Source organism: Chlorocebus sabaeus, chromosome 21, assembly GCF_047675955.1.
Source record: "Chlorocebus sabaeus isolate Y175 chromosome 21, mChlSab1.0.hap1, whole genome shotgun sequence".
Taxonomy (NCBI): domain Eukaryota; kingdom Metazoa; phylum Chordata; class Mammalia; order Primates; family Cercopithecidae; genus Chlorocebus; species Chlorocebus sabaeus.
The window spans coordinates 105,224,797-105,241,355 of record NC_132924.1 but is presented as its reverse complement, the minus strand read 5'-3'; the positions used below and the strand labels follow the sequence as shown (position 1 = coordinate 105,241,355).

Below are 16,559 nucleotides of genomic sequence, written 5' to 3'. Positions count from 1 at the left end.
CTCCATTCTCAGCACGGCATAAAAACAGCCACAGACATGAATTTTGGACACCTGCCCCCAAGTCCAGACTCCTGATCCCAGCTCCTCCTCTGTGAATTGGACATGGTGACGCCTATCTCCCCTGCCTCACTGAGTCACTGGTGAATCAAATGAGATGGTATGAGGACCAGTGCCTAGTGGGCTGTGGAGCACTAGTAAATGTAGTGTAGGGTGGGGCAGGAATGTTGACAAGACTAGGGAAGGACTGCGAGCTCGTGATGACCCGCCTCTTGTGACTCTGCTGATCCCTGGTGATTTTCCAGATGTCTCTACTTTAACTGCATGCTTCTCTTCCTGGGGGGTTCCCAGCCTTTGTCCAAGTGGTGGGTGCTCCTGCTAGATCCTCCTCGCCCCTTTAGTCTGGCACCATGTTTTATTCCGACACTTGCATGTCTTATTCGTGTTTCCATGTAGCACCAGCCCTTGTTAAGCACAGGCTCTCAGAAGGTAGGGGCTGTGCAAGTGTTGCTCTCTTTGTGGTCATCATTGTCTGCTGCTGCTGCTGGCACCTCCTTGCTCAAGAAGCCACAGTGGAGCCAGCGAGTTGAAGCACTGGGGGACACTGGGAGGATTACTGGAGTGGAAATCGGTGGACTCAAGTTCACATGCCTTGGAAACTTGTTGCAGGGCTTTAAGCAAGTGCAGTCAGTTCTCATTGCACATGGTAGATATGTTCCATAAAGTCGCCGGAACACACAGTTACTGAATACCAAGCCATTGCTCCTAGGAGAAATACAGAGTTAGGTTCCTGGGAACCTCTGGTCACATTTTCATCAACAAATCCATCTATAACCTTGTTTTGTGTGTGTTTTTGTTTAAAGACATCTTACTTAATATATATATCATTGATTCATTAAGGTTGACCTCACTGCCAACAGCACTGTAACACATACCTGAACAAGGCTTATCCAACACAGCTATTTTCTCCATAAGGTACACCATGGCCTTCTTGCACTTGAGATCACTAGACAGCCCTTCAGCACTACATACAGGGACTATTTTAAACAGCAAAATCACCTGCAAAATTAGAAAAATGTGGCACTAAATAGGGCTTGAAGTGGACATTTGTTTATACAGTGAGAGCTAAAACGAGAAGCTGAGGCTGCCTCGTCCTACCTCAGCTGGCAGCATGTGTACCAGATCACTCAAATTTTTCAGTGCCCTGTGCATGTCCACAGGTACCAATTTTTGTCACAAATAAACGTTAGCAGTTAGTTGAATTTGCAAATAGATTCCACGATAACTCTGTATGTCAGAAACTTGGCATCGTTGTTTCAAAGAGGGAGAGCAGTACCTTCTCAGTGGTGGCACAAGGATAAAAGGAGGTGATTGATATAGGATGTTACAGAATTCCAAGATGCTCTACCAGGGCAAGGTGCTGTCATTTGTAACCTTGAGCCTCCTGGTTATGTCCATGACTTGATGAAGGCAGACACAGGTATAAGAGTTGTACCAATGTATCTGGTAAAGCCCAACTCTTCCAGGAGGACAAAGCTCAAGAGCCTCCATAGGCCAAGGCTGCCTGCCCACTGAGACACTCAGTAAATCCATCCTCCCTCCCTCTTGGAGTTATGACCAAGAAGAGCCCCCTGGCCCACATAGGGCCACATCCTTTTCAATTGTAAGAGGGTGGGAAAAGAATCTTGTCTTCTCCCACTCCCTTGCGAAGAGTGCCTCTAAAAGTTAAAAAGACCTTCTTAAACTCGAATACATCCTTGCTACAAGAGCAGGCACCCTCCCCATCTCTGAGTGGCAGTCTCAGGCATGAGTCCTTGAGTTCCTTATGGGAAAGTCTGAAATCCCTCAGGTATGGATTTCTGAGGTCCTGAAATCCAGGTTCTAAAATCTGGTCATGGATAAGTAGAGTAGGTCCCTGGATTTCTAAGATGTTTTTAGTAAAGGTACAATTTTAGATTTAGATGGAATCAGATGCACAGATCTTAAGTGTACAGCTTGAAAGCTTTGACAAAGGCGAACAACACCCCTGTAATCCACATGTCTATCAAGATATAGAACACTTTCTTTATCCAGAGAGCTCTCTCCTTCTTCTTCCCAGCGGGCCTTTCTTCCCTAGTTCCTCAAGTTCAGGTCAAAGCCAGACACTGCTCCTCCTTATCTGCCCTCCCTTTCACTTTTCGTGAGAGTAAACTGGACATCCATGGCTTGGAGAGACACATGAGGAAGTGGATTCAGCAGTAGAGAAAGGAGAAGGCTGGTGGCTGGCAGTTCAGTGCAGGAGACTGAGGGCAGCCAGAGAGAGCCTATGGATGCTTGCTCTGAAAGGCATCAATTTTCTAGGGAGTCAAGTGGAAAGAGTGGGAGGTTTAATTGCTTCCAGGGAGTGCTGTGTCCACACTCACAAATTTGTCCGTAGATCTCTCAGACCTGCCCTTCTCCCTCCGTGCCCGGCAGTGTGCCAGGCTCAGTGATATGAAGGCAACTCTGGTAGGTCATCTCTGCCCTAAAGCTTTTGTGGAACCAGGCCTTGGATTCAGGGTGGGAGTTTACTAGAATCAATGCATTTGTTCAGCCCCCACCATGGGTAAGACCCCATGCCAAGTGATTCAGTCGCTTGCTGAGTGGCCTCAGCAAGCCTGATCTTCACTCAGGAAGACCAGAACAGCAGGAAAAGGGTTCCTCGAGGTGTCAAGAGAAATTCATTTTCTTAGTCATTTTTGCCAACTTTCCCCATGGTTGGAGTGAGTGAGGTGGTGGTAGCATCAGGAAGAGAAGGGCAGCAGATGGGTGTATGAGAGACAGAGACAGACAGACAGCAAGAGAGGAAGAGGGAAAAGACAGAGAGGGGTTGAGAGTGAGCACATGTGACTGAGCTGTGCAAGGGCAGGGCCTCTGTAAACAGGTGGCTCATGTGGCTGAATGGGCTGTTTGTAGCAGCAAGGTCACAGGTGGGTTGCACAAAATATGCTTGAGAAAGGCTCATGTAATTTAAATCCTCTCTCCTGTTACTCTCAATTGTCATGAAGCACTCACCTGCCAACCTGGTAGTACATAGGGTCACTCAGTCGCTCTCTTTTGCAGCCGCTGACCCCAGCCCACAGGCTTGCCCATCTCTGATGGCAATGACAGCTTCAATAATGCTGAGTATTGAGGTGGCCCTGAGTTTTGAGCCTTTATTCCTTGTTCCTGAGCTGACCCATTCTGACTTGGGTGAAGGTAAAGGAAAGCCTTCGCCCTATCACAGCTGTCTCCTGTCCTGGGCCAGAAACATTTTCTCCAGTGACCAGGCTTGGCAGGTCCCCAACCCCCTCCTCCATCTTCCCCTCCCATGGCTTCGTGCCCAATCAAAGAAGCCTGTCTCAGTCTCAGCAGGTAATGGGATCCTGCCCAGCAGACCCAGCTGCATCGATTGGCCCAGACGTTACCTTTCTTAAGAAAAGTCATCAGCGTCACTCCTGGGAGGCTCATGTAACCCAAGACATCACAGGGGAAGGATAAGATCAGCTTTTCTAAAGTCTCCCTCTCACCCCCTCATGACCCTGCCTCTTCCCATATTTCTTCTGTTGGAAGAATGCCCTCCTCTGGATAGGCTGGCAGGGGTTACTTTTCAGGAGTCGTTCCTATTCTTTTCTATATGGTTTCTTCCAAGATGGCGAGAGTGGAAAGACAAGAAAGACACTGCTTTTCAGAGCAGGAAAAAAGAGTTACAACTTAGTTACAACTAAGGACCTGTCTATGAACAGACCCAGTCTGGGTTTAGTTTCTTCAGCTCTAATTTCGTAGCCATACTATGAAAATTAAGGAAGAGGACCTGCATGAAGCCCCTCGCTGGGCCTACAATGCAGCAAGCCCTCATGCCTGAAGTGGCCCAAATGGCCATGACTGTGGGAGCAGAGGCTGGAGTTGGACCCCAGTGCCTCCTTCTGGTCCCCCTCCTCTTCCATTCCTCTCCCTCCCAGGGCTGGAGGGCTGTGGCTGGTGCTGGAGCCAGCCCACTGTTGGGAAGTCTTCCTCCCCTTGGAAGGCTTCAACCAGTCAGGCCAATGTCTGCTTAATGACACACAAGCTGATTGCAAAATGCAAGCCCTGCTTTGCTTCACCCAGGCATATCTCACAGCCTTGCTGTCTCATTTTTTAAACCTATATTCAAAGGCTACTTAACACTAATCTTCTAGGTCAATGATCTCTCCTAGGGCTGCTTGCACAGGGCCTACACAGTCACGAGGAATGGTTGGTGTCCATTTCCACCCAGCAAACTCCTTGCAGTCTGTGCAAGGAGGTTTTCCTTGACTCTGCCAAAAAGCTATCAGCCTGTGGTCCAAAGAAATGAATCCCAGACTAGATACTAGTACACTGGAATTTTCCTCTCCACGGCTTAGCAGAGACATAGTATGACTTAAGGAAATTGGCCTTTTCTTTTTTAAACATGCCCCCTGCCGCCTCCCAGCCCCCAATACACACACACACACACACACACACACACACACACACACACCCCCCACATGTTTCATGACCAGAGAATGATAAGTTAAAAATGCCATCTTCCCATATGAGTTAAAAAAGCCCTGTGGTCTGCTCAAGCTCTTAATGTCTCTCCCAGTCTAATGACTTGGATCCCTGTGGACAACCTGAGGAGCTGGCCTACCTGTGAGGCTTCACTCCAGACATACACACCACACCCGTATTCCAGCATTCACACACTGCATTCAGTCACGCTGCACTGGGCCACATAGGATGGAGCAGCCCAGCCTGCACAGAGCAAAGTGCTTCCCTGCACCAAACCTACTGGACTTGGTGACATTAATGGAAATGAAGACACCAGGCTGTTGGATGAAGTATAGTGTAAAACTGATGAGAATCAACTGGAGTCATCGTTGGAATGTGTCTCAGGTAATAGGCAGTGTTCTCCTTTTTACTGACTGGATTAGAAAGAGAATGGATTTGCCTGCGGCGATGCCTTTGTTGTCTCCTTTTTCCCTTCTCCTGCCTTTCCCTCCCTTTCCCTCCCTCCACTCCTGCTCTGCTCCACACCTGTTCTTTCCTAACCTCTCCTCAATCTTAGTAGAAAATTAATAGGCCCTAATAGAGCTAGCCGCTGATGAAGAAGAGAGAAAGACAAGCCGACTTCACTTTCTCTTTTGGCAACTGCTACATGTAATTTGGTTTGGTTTGGGATCATCTGGGAAAAAATGAACATTTCCAGGTCCTTTGTACCTCTCATGTAAGGTTTTGTTCAATAGATTGTTCATTCAAAGCATGGCTACCAAGATCAGAATCCAGTCAGGGACCCAGGGCAGACAGAACATGGCTTCTCAATGCAGGCTGCAAGCCCAGCATCTGAGCTAACTGTGGTGGGACAGGATGCCTTGGTTGCCATATAAGCCCAGAAAGGTTCTTGGGCCTCCACTCAACCCCTGAACCTGCTGGTTTCTGCTAAGTTCTATGCCCTCCTCCTGTAGGGGAGGCATGGATAAATCTGATTCGGGTGCTTCTTAGGTTAATTTTGGGTCTTTAGAGATGGCAAAGGACCATGGGTCCATTTGCCAGCAACTGATGGCAGAGGGAAAATTACAGTAGAACCTTGGGCTTCCTATCTTGGGATTCATCCTAAGTATTTACATCCACAACCCAAATACTTCAAGTTCCATGAGACCATGATGTCAGTCACTGGATCCTAGAATTGTAACATTGAAAGGACTCACCTGGTCTACCCCTACGTATAAGGAACCTCTTTCACATCCACCTGCCTAGGAAGGATCCTGTACTAGCTACTCCACTTCCTCCAAGTCACGTACATCTATCCATTACTGTGGTCATTCTCAAGGAGGACAAGGATTATGAATTAGGAATTATAGTCTCTTCCCTTGTCAGTGTCCCCAGATGTGATGACAATGGCCAAAGCTTCCAATAATCTCCTAGTTGAGTAGGCATTCTAAATTCTCTTAACTTTTCTATTAGGTCCGCTGGGGAAAGCCCTCACCCCTACCCCCTTTCTTTTTCAGTCTCCTCAATTCTAAGCACAGATGACGCACCTTAAGCATAGGTCATGGCCAATGTGAAAAGTTAAGGTTTGGGGATCATCCGCAGGGAGAAATAAGGAGCAAGCTCTGATGTCTAAGCCTGGTAAACACGTGCTGGAGAGCCCAGGGAGATCAACCAGCATCGGCCTCTCCAAGCTTGGAAGCTCACTCAGGCTGGACTCACAGATAGCCCTGTTTCCAAATTGAAATTTGTTTGCCTGGCCAGCGGCACTGGGAGTTAATATTTCTATCGCTGTATTTGGGAATTAATTTCTAGAGCACTTAATCACCACCTCTCTCCCTCTCCCTCACCCCCTTCCTTCCTTCATTCCTCTCCCTTCTAATTTTCCACTTGGCTGGGAATTCTCCAGCAGTGAAAGTTCAGGCTTAGGGGAGGGCGGAGGTAGCTGCTTCATTAGAGAGGATAATCTCATTGGAACCACTGGCTTGAATAATAACCCCTTCCAGGGGCCCTAGGGCCTTTCTCCCCAAGGGCTTTTTGCACCTTTGATCTGAGACTGGAGAAGATGAACTGCAGAGAAGTGGAATGAGGAAGAGAGGTCAGAGGAGGTTAGCAGGGAGGGACTCCAGCTCTGGGGGTCTGATGTATCATCTTGGGGTCAGCTTCCTGCTGGCCATCTGAAGGTTTGTATTTGGAGCGGGAGTGACATTGGCGTGCAGAGAAGAAAGTCAGAAAACTCCAAGTTACACAGCATATGCACTATCTAAATTCGTATCAGCTCCAGTTTTCCTACCTGGGAAACGGATGAAGCAGGGGATTCCTTCATGTCAAGGGGCCTGTACAGTGGAGCTGAGGGACATGCTTTAGGAGTACCTGAAGCCTCTTGGAAGGAAACATCTAAGCCACTACCCCTGCCTCTCAGGTGATGAATTAACACTTTGCTCTGGTTTCCAGCTCTGGTCTGGGCTGTTGGGAATCACAGTCCTAGAAAAGCAGAAGTCCGTTCCCTTGACAGACCCCAGAAGAAACCATCAGGAATTCATGCCTCCCCTTCCATTATCCTATCACATTTAAGGTCAATTGTCTGTGCTTTTGGACATTTGTAGCCTCCACCCTCATGAGTCCTGGAGGATAGCAGAAATGTCAAAACATCTCTGGCTCTGACCTTACACTTGACTTTCCACTAAGATAGCTGAGTTCTCAATACCCTTTGACAGCTATTAAGAAAACAGAGCTATGATCCAGACCATTCTTTCACTCTTTTCTCCCTCCTGGTCTCTGGGCTGTCCTTCTCCTTTATTAAGAGGAAAAGTGCTGCAGTCCTGCCTTTCTTTTGTCTTTGATTTGCCCCAAGGGTCAGTCATGGAGAAGATCTGTGGTTCTCTGGGCTAAGCCTGGTGGCTCATGCCTGTAATCCCAGCACTCTAGGAGGCAGAGATGAGTGGATTGCTTTAGCTCGGGAGTTTGAGACCAGCCTGGGCAATATGGTGAAACCGGTCTCTACCAAAAAAATACAAGTGAGTTGGGCATGGTGGTGTGTGCCTGTAGTCCCAGCTACTTGGGAGGCTGAGGTGGGAAGATGGCTTGAGCCCAGGAGGTGGGTTTGCAGAGAGCTGAGATTATGCCACTGCATTCCAGAGCCAGACCCTGTCTCAAAAAATAAAAATAAAAAACACTCATTCTAAAAATAAATAACAAATAAAAAAATAAAATCAAATAAATCTGTGGTTCTGCATCAGCTACAGTTTGGAGAGGTCAAATGAGGATGTCAGAGAACGGATAGGATGATAATACTAGCTAACATTTATGAGGGCTTACTATGAGCTATGCCCTGTCCTTAATGCTTTACTCACATAATCTCATTTAATCCTCATAATAACCTTATTAGGTAGTTACTGTTTTGTCCCCATTGTATAGATGAGAAAGCTGAGGCACTGAGATGTTAAGTAATTTGCCCAAGATTATACAGTTAAATGTGATATTTAAAATTATAAATTACAGGTGGCTTCCCTGTAAAACCTAAAATTGGGGGAAGGTGATGAGTAGTTCCTTTGTTGCTCTCAGGAGCAGTGACAAGATGCAACCACATGAACTTTGGAAGCAGCAGGCAATGCAGGTAGAACTTGTCCTGAGATCCCCTGAGCAAACACCTGTGTGCCACCTCTCCCTCCCTACCCCTGGAAGAGAGATGGAGTCCTGTCTTTTCTATCCAAATCTCTATTTGGTAACTCCAGGTGATGTTTGGCCTGGAAACAGCTCTGCTTTTCCCTCTCTTCATAATTTAATCAAAGACATTTTTCAGACCTACTGATTGCTCTTAGAAATAGGAACTTCAAAGTTGGGGAGTCAGTGAATAATTTAAGCCCGTACTAGCTCTCTGGGTCTGCTGTTAATGGGAGTAATAACACTATTAATAGCGATGTCAGTGCAGACACTCTGGAAAAGTCCATAACATTAGCTTAATGGCTGAAGGTAATGGAGTCCTCGCAGAGGAGCTGGCCTGGTAAATTAACTTCCAAGTCTTTTAGGCAGACACTCTTGTTGCCATCGGTCAGCTGGAGCAGCAAGAAAGTGCCACAGGGGTGACCACACTCACGCCTGATCCTTTACTCCTGGGAGGGTATTTCCTAGAAGCACCCTGGAGAATTTATCTTCATCCAACAAGTTGCAATAACACTCAAAGTGCATCCCAGTGCCAGGCAAAAACAGCGATTAGCCTAGACAAAAAGATTGAGGGGAAAATGTTTGAATTGCCCTAAGGACATGAAGAGGGCACCAGGATGGTGAGGAGAACTGGCTTAGTCTGCAGCAGGGGGTCTGCCCCTCACTCCTCAGTCTGGAAGTTTCAGGAGGTAGAGCTCCATAGTGGAGCACAGGCTGCAGGGTGCATCTGTGTCCCAACATGTCCTGAAAAGGTGGGGTTTGTTGCAGCATTGTCATGAAACTTAAACGCTAGGCAATGTAGACCCCATATCATGTGCCTATTAATAAGTGCTCATACCTCGCAGCCATGAATGTACTGTTCAGGGTTGTTTTTCACTTTCGCATTGCACATCCAATCTACTTTGAAGTCCTGTGTTCTGTCCCTGTGTCGCTCCATTTATCCCATCCTTAGAGGAACAGCTTCAGTCCATGGCCTTCAATGATTTTTCCTTCATTTGTTAGATTCTCTTCTCAGGCTCTCCACCCAGGCTGTCACTCTTGCTGTGGCCAAAAGTGGGAGGAGAAACCCCCATAGCTTTCCCTAAGCCTGAGTTACCCCAAGAGCAGCTCAGGGTATCCAGGTACCCCCTTCCCTCATCTCCTTGCCCCACACCACACCTGTCTGCTTCCTGAGACAGTTGTTCCCTCCCCAAGTCTCTGTCCCCAAGGCTCCCTCTCCATGTAGATTCCCTATCCCTGACTCTTCTGTGTCCTAATAAACTCCTTGCCTGAGGCTCCCTCCTGCCCTGCAACAGCTCCTGACATCTTCCTTCCTCTGCAAAATCTTATCTCTTTAATCAAAAGAGATCAGCAACTCTGGAGTGACTTCCCTGCTCTCATCTTCTTTCATCTTGTCCCTCTTGAGGACCCTGCTTGACCCCACCCCACAACAAAATCTGTGGTCCAGTTTCCAAATCATGACCACTTGATGAAGCCCTATGTCCACAAAGTTCACCTGAGTTGGATTAAATACTGCTCCCTGAAATTCACATACCTCCATACAGTGACCTCAAGTGATGTTTGCATTTGGGGGAGGTCCATGATTTTCACATGCATCTTTCACAAACCTTCATCAGCTAGGACTGCGAGATCCCAGGTCACACTGGCCATGGTCCACCTGTGACACCATACACTTTGTACAACACAGAGCACTGAAGAGTAACAGCAAACCTTAGATAGAGCCAGGATTCTGATCCAGAGCAAGCTTTTAACTACAGTTTTTAGCTCCTTTGATCCTTCCTTCCCTCTCTCCCACCTGCCTACATGAGGGGATTCCAAAATAAATTGAACATAGCTGCTTTTTTTCTGAGAAGCTCCTACTTGGTAGAAGAGGGCTGCACTTAGCCCAATAATTGTCATATAATCTAAGAAGCTCCAGACTTCTTAAAGTAGGAGACTCCAAGGTGCTATGAGATCCTAGGAGGAAGCTCTTCACTTTGCCTAGGGTGGGAAGGAGAGATTGCAGGTGCATCTTGAGCCATGACTGGAAGAAAAAGTAGGAACTGGACAGGTGGAGAAGTGAGGAGAGGGAAGCCCAGCAGAAGAACTGGCATGTTCAAAGGCAAGGAGGTGTATTTTCTATATGAAGAAAACAAATCTCAGGTTGCCTAAGGAGGGGAAGAGAATGGCAAGGCCTAAGGATGTGCAGAGAGGGTGAATAGACAGAACCGTGCAATTCCTTATATGAGTTTGGAGAGGATGAGTAGAGTTAGGATGACTCTCAAGTTTCTGCCTTTGGTAAGAAGTGATTGGAATTGCCATCTTTTCTACATTTGGGAATGATGGAGGAGGACCAGGCTTGAGGAAGGACACAAAAAGTCTAGCTGCAGGTGCATTGAGTTTGGACACATACTGGGAGCTGCTGGAAATGCCTGACCTCAGCATCCGGACCTCCCTGGACCAAGTGGCCATCTCCTGAGTAACTCGAGGGTATGTCCTTCCTAGTTGCACCCGGAAGGAGCGGTGTGAGCGGTCCAAGGAGCCCCGCAGGTTTGCCTCAGAGATGAAGCAGTGTGTCCGGCTGACGGTCCATCCCAACAATATCTCCGTCTCTCAGTACAACGTGCTGGTAAGAGTTATGGGGGTTGGGGTAGGGTCCAGGGATGCAAGGAAAACTCTCTCCTACCAAAAAGTGCCTTAGCCCAAGGCCTCTCTGGAGGACTGGGCCAAGCCTGGCCAGCAGAAGCAGCTTGAGAGAAGGGTGCAGGATATCAAAGAATTAAGTGTCCATGGGGGGATGCAAGAAGGGGACAGGGACAGGACTATTGGGGAAGAGACTCTATTCATAAAGAGTAGAAAGGCAGGGAGCACCAGCACCAAAAATGATCAAAGGTGACAAAAGGTGTTGGGAATGATATCTTCAACTATAAAATGGGAAAGATGCATGTAGAGAGAGAGAAAGGTGCACAGGTGACTTCCAAGTTCTAGCACTGGGCACTTGGTGGTTGGTGTTTCTGTTTTTCCAAAATAGGGCCTAATGGAAGAGGTGCTCCATCAGCCACACCTCAGTCCTGTCCGATGTTCTCTCACCACAAAAATCCCCTAAGCATTCTTGTTTCCTGGGGCCAAATCCATTTAGATCCTACTGAGGTTTCTTTTGTCTCTGTCTCTTTGCATCTCACCACGGCCTCTGTGCTGCTCTCCTAATAACTTGAGTCTCTTCTCCATGTTAATATTGCCTCTCGCTTGTCTTTGCTTTGCCTGTGATCTCTCTCACTCTCCCACTTTCTTTTTTTATTCCATACCTGTCCTTTTCCCATTTCACCCTCCTCCTTCTCTTCCCCTTCCTGGCTGTTCACAGCTGGTCCTGGAGACTTACAATGTCCCAGAGCTGTCAGCTGGCGTCAACTGCACCTTTGAGGACCTGTCAGAGATGGATGGGCTGGTGGTGGGCAATCAGATCCAGTGCTACTCCCCTGCAGCCAAGGAGGTGCCCCGGATCATCACAGAGAACGGTGAGCATCCTGGAGGCACAGCTGAGTAGCACGTCTTCCTCCTGGCTAGATGAGAACTCAGGACAGATGTGGGGGGATTGAGAGAGCCTAGAGGCAGGGGAGGGTCAGAGGAAGGGGCATGGGTTGGTGGGTGTGTTATGGGAAGAGGGGGATGAAATCTCCCTCCGCTGTCCTTGGCATTGACTGTTAAAGCCCTTCTGTCTCAGCTCTAGGTTAGCCCCCAAGAGTCACCCTCATCCTGGGCAAGGAGCAGCTGCAGAGAGGGTGGGGAGGGGCAGGCCAGGACAGCGGTTAAGTTCAACCTGCTCCACTGGCTTGGCAGGTCAGTGGAGGAGGCCACTGAGCAGGTGCAGGGATGCTCACATGGCCGGTCTCTGACCCTGGACCACTGCCTTCCCCATTCTGCCCTCCCGGGTCTCCCCAGAGCTTCCTGTTATTGGGAGCAAGCTGCCCTGGGAAAGACAGCAGTGGGCAGAGGCTCCATGCTGGTGAGGGACAGGCCCAGCCTGGGCAGATTGATTCCATGTTGTCCCTCCCATTTGGGCTTGTCACATTTGTTCGGAGCTGATTGATTAATGAGGCTCTCAGGGAAGGCAAAGAACAAGGCTTGAAGTGGGGGCCTAAGGTCAGGGTTGTGAATTAAACATGGGCTGCAGCTCCTCCCTGGCGCCAGCTGAGGATTCCAGGGTCTCCCACCCCGGTGGAGCCCTGAGCGCCCCCAGAGGAGGTAGTGTCAGAACAGGGGCTCTCTTTACAGAGATGGAGAATGAGCTCATGCATACACACACATACATGCAAAACCTCTTATACAGTTTGTGGCAGCATTCCTAGAAGTCTACATATGTGTTTCTTCTGGTTATGAATCAATTTTGTGAGTCTGGCCAGGATATCATGCATGTGAATGCACATTTGAATTCCTGGCAGTGTGCATCTGTATGTGTACACGTGGAAGAGGGGAAGTGATATGGTGGACAGGGAGAACAGACTAGAACTGCCCTCTGCAGCTGCTCTCAGGGTTGTCCTGGGACTGGGTCTGCTGGGTCAGAGCCCTGTTAAGCCAACAGCACCCTGGGGAGCAGGCTCCCTTTTCCAGCATGTGTCACTGGTCGGGGAATCCTTGACTTGGGGCCTCAGCATTCCCCGACCTCTCAGCCATCTCTCCTCGTAGGGGACCACCATGTCGTGCAGCTGCAGCTCAAGTCAAAGGAGACTGGCATGACCTTCGCCAGCACCAGCTTTGTCTTCTACAATTGCAGCGTCCACAATTCGTAAGTCGCCCCTGCCTTACCCCACTTCCTGTTCCTGGGGTCAAGGTTCATCCAAAGATCAGAAAACCCCATCACTGTTCCCAGGGAGTCACCATTTAGAAGCCCCAGAGGAGACCTCCTTCACCCTCTCTCCTCTGGTACCCACAGGGTTAATGGAAAGAGACTAGAAGAGCAGAGAGTGAGGACTTAGGGAGTGGGGCTCTCCACATCCCTAGCGCATACATCTTCCCTGACATCAGTCCTTCTAACTCAATTCCATCTCCACCATCTGTTGTGGGGTGGTGCATCCCATGTGAAGAACAGAGAGCAAGCTCCATGGGCAGAGGATGGATCTGAGGGAGAGAGGCCCTGATGTGTATCCAGGACAGGGGCAAGTGGTCTAACCACTCAATCGCATGTTCAGCTCCCCACGGGCCCCTCAGGCTAGGTGGCGACAGTCTGGTAGGGGCCAAAGGGAGGCGGAAAGGTATGGGGTGGGCAGATTCTGGCTCAGGGGTCAGGAAGAATGACTCCAGCTCCAGCTCCAGCTTTGTTTGACTTAAGCATCCAACTTCCAATGGCAGGTGGGGAGGGCAGAGGCTCTGGCTCTGCAGCCGGACCAACTGGGAAGGTCAACCATTCTGTGCCCCAGTGTCCTCTATCCACAGGGAAATCGTAGTGCTCCTTCCCAGGGTGTCACGCAAATATTTACCAACTGACATGGCAGGAGCACTGTCCCATCAGAGCAGTCATTGGTTGGGATGCTGTGCTTGGCTGCTAGCCCTGAATATCAGCTCTGCCTACCCCATAGGACAGCCACAAGGGGTAAAAGGGCCATGCTAAGAAGAAGCATTTAGAGCCATGTCTGGCCCAGTGTTTAGGCACCACATGTTCTTGCTATTATTATATTATCTTTTCTTTATCAAATGATGGGTTTGGACCAGGTTGTGAATGGGCCAGCCTGTTTTTCTTTTCACCATAGAAACCTAAACTGAAAGTAGGTGTAGATGCCCAGTATACAGAATAGATGGAAGCAGGACCTTCTCTAATTAAAGGTTGGGGGGCCTGGAACCCCTCTAGGAGCCCCACAAAACTTCACATTCTCCAAAGGAGCTCCATGGCATCCCCAGAGTTCCACAGAGCAAACCGTGGGACCTGACCTCAAAAAACCCTGCTTGCTTTAACACACTCCTCTTTTGCAATCCATGCATGACATGACAAGAGACACTTTGGGGATCTAGGCTGGTGGAATTTTAGGGTCTATTGATCTGCTTATGGCAGCTGTGAGTCTAAAGCTTAGCTCTCTTTGGGGCCCCAAGTAAGAAGGCATCCAGCCCTCCCAGACAAAAATGAGTTGCTCTAGCCTTGGGACTCTCCTCTTGCCTCTTGTGACAGAGCAGTCCCTGTCTTTACCAGACAGAGCTGTCCTTGTCTTTATCATTCGGTGGCCTAATCCCTCCATCCTCTCTTTCCCCTCTGGGGAAGCGGAGTAAATAGGTGAAATCATGTGTGAAGCTTCCATTAAGCCCATAAAATGATTTTAAGCATCTCCTATGTGCAAGGGAATGTGTTACTCATTAGACACGGTGGAGTCAAAAATCAATACAACACAAAGACTCAATCCTTACCCTCCAGGAGTTGATGGCCCACGGACTAGTAGAGGAGCCGGACAGGTAATGGTGAGATGGCCAGGACTGTCCCAGAGATTTCAGCCAAGAGATTCACGGGAGAAGGGCCCAGGGTGACCAGCTCTTCCTTGGTCAAGCAGGTAGTCAGGTGGTGGAAAGAAGAAATGGTGCTCTGGAGGGAGGGATGGCTTGTGGGGAAAGTGTGGCCTATTCGTGGCCAAAGCAACAAACCTGCGTTTGGGGCAGTGGTCATCGACACCGTGAAGGGCATAGCCTGTATGGAGAGGCATCTGAGTTTTTGGAAAAAGGAACCATGTTGAGCTTCTAAGCAATCAGGAGCTCCTATAAAATTGCCTTGGTTTCCTGGGGTAAAGGTAAGGGGTGGGGTTGCCAACCACGGAGGAGCCATCGTAGTGAGTGAGCAGCCTCAGTCACTTCCTCGTGAGGCAAGGTCCAGGTGGCTTCTCAGCAGCAGAGACCCAGAGTCCATTTGAATACAAACCTAATCTTTTGTTTGCCCCAATTCTTAGGTCTCTCTACACAAGCCCTCTACTCCAGACCTTATCATTCCCTCTTTTGAAAAGGAGGATATTATCCCATGGAGATGGAGGAGGGTTAATTTGGCCTTGGGGGACCAGGGTTGTCAGCTACATATGGGAAAGGAAGGAAACCAGAGACCATTAGCTTCCTGGGGTCTTGGGGAGTAAAGGGATAGATGTGCATAAGATCTGCCCTTGCTGTGCATTTCATGGTGGTTTCTCTTAATACTAAAAATGTTTTGCTAGATCCTAGAGACTCAGGCCCTCTGCTTTGGGCTCATCCAGGTTCTTAGATTTGTGTCTCCCTTCCTCTGTGCCCAGGTGCCTGTCCTGCGTGGAGAGTCCATACCGCTGCCACTGGTGTAAATACCGGCATGTCTGCACCCATGACCCCAAGACTTGCTCCTTCCAGGAAGGCCGAGTAAAGCTGCCCGAGGTAGGTCCCTGGCAGCCAGAGTGGTGAGTGCCTCTTGTTGTGAGCATGGGACACAGAAGAGAGACATTCCCTTAAGAGGAGAAACCAAAGGAAAACCGTGCAGGACCACCCCCTTCCTCCTGGCTCTTAAGGGTCCACTTTATAAAAGCAGGAAATATGCCAAACTCTGTGCTGGGACTGTGGGTTCTGGATCAGCCCTGGAGGTTCTGTTATAGACAAAAGTGTATTCCAGGTCATTCCAGCAAGAAGGATCCTCCACACACCAGATGGGTCCTAGAAAGTTTCCAAAGAGATGGGTGTGTTGGTGTGTCCTAGAAATAATTGTGGGTACACAGCAGGACTGTGTCCAGACTCCTCAGCTATTCCTCAGGGCACTGTTGACAGAGGAGAACTGAGACCCCCAAAGAGGGCAAGTTGAGTAAAAGGGAGAGAGATGAGAATAAAAAAATGGTCAACTTGTGAGCTAGAGCAGTGGTTTTCAAAGCATGGTTCCCAGACTAGCAGAATCTGCATCAGCTGAGAACTTGCTAGAAATACAGAGTCTTCTGTTCCAGCCTAGGCCAACTGAATGAGAAGCTCCGGGGGCAGAGTGCAGCAACTTGGGCTTCAACAGGCCCTTTGGGCTTCAACAGGCCCTCCCTGGGGTTCTGATGCTTAGACCAGGTTGAAGAATCACTGAGATACTGTAGGCTAAAACGTGATCTATTTCCTCTGAAGTTTTATTCTTCTTGAACATTCATCATCACTGCACCAAAAATACTTTCTGCCTATGCTGTTATCTCTCTTAGAATGTTAGAGTGTGGGCAAGGACTTCAGGGATAACAGGTATACCTCTGGAAAAGTCTGTTGTTCAAACATGACAGTGTTTCTTGCACTCTCTCAGGCAGCACTGGACTCAGCAGGCTCCAGCACCTTCACCTCCACCCCTAGTCTTGGGCGTATCTTTCAGACCCCTTTACACACCACACAGGTGTCATGACCATGTGGCCAGCACCACAGCTGTGAGAGAAGGGACCTGTCCAGGTGCAGGAAGCATAGGGGATTTGGTGGGGGGAGGGGGCAGGAGGGGCATT

At 48.9% G+C, this 16,559-nt stretch overlaps 1 protein-coding gene across 1 annotated transcript in view; it reads left to right on the top strand.

Annotated features, from left to right (window-relative positions):
- The window catches only part of PLXNA4 (plexin A4), a 449,849-nt gene that overhangs the window by 334,870 nt on the left and 98,420 nt on the right, over positions 1 to 16,559 (top strand). The window contains exons 6-9 of the mRNA XM_007982959.3: positions 10,627 to 10,750; positions 11,483 to 11,636; positions 12,805 to 12,904; positions 15,372 to 15,486. Coding sequence (XP_007981150.1) covers positions 10,627 to 10,750; positions 11,483 to 11,636; positions 12,805 to 12,904; positions 15,372 to 15,486 — 493 coding nt within the window. The remainder of the gene's footprint in view (positions 1 to 10,626; positions 10,751 to 11,482; positions 11,637 to 12,804; positions 12,905 to 15,371; positions 15,487 to 16,559) is intronic.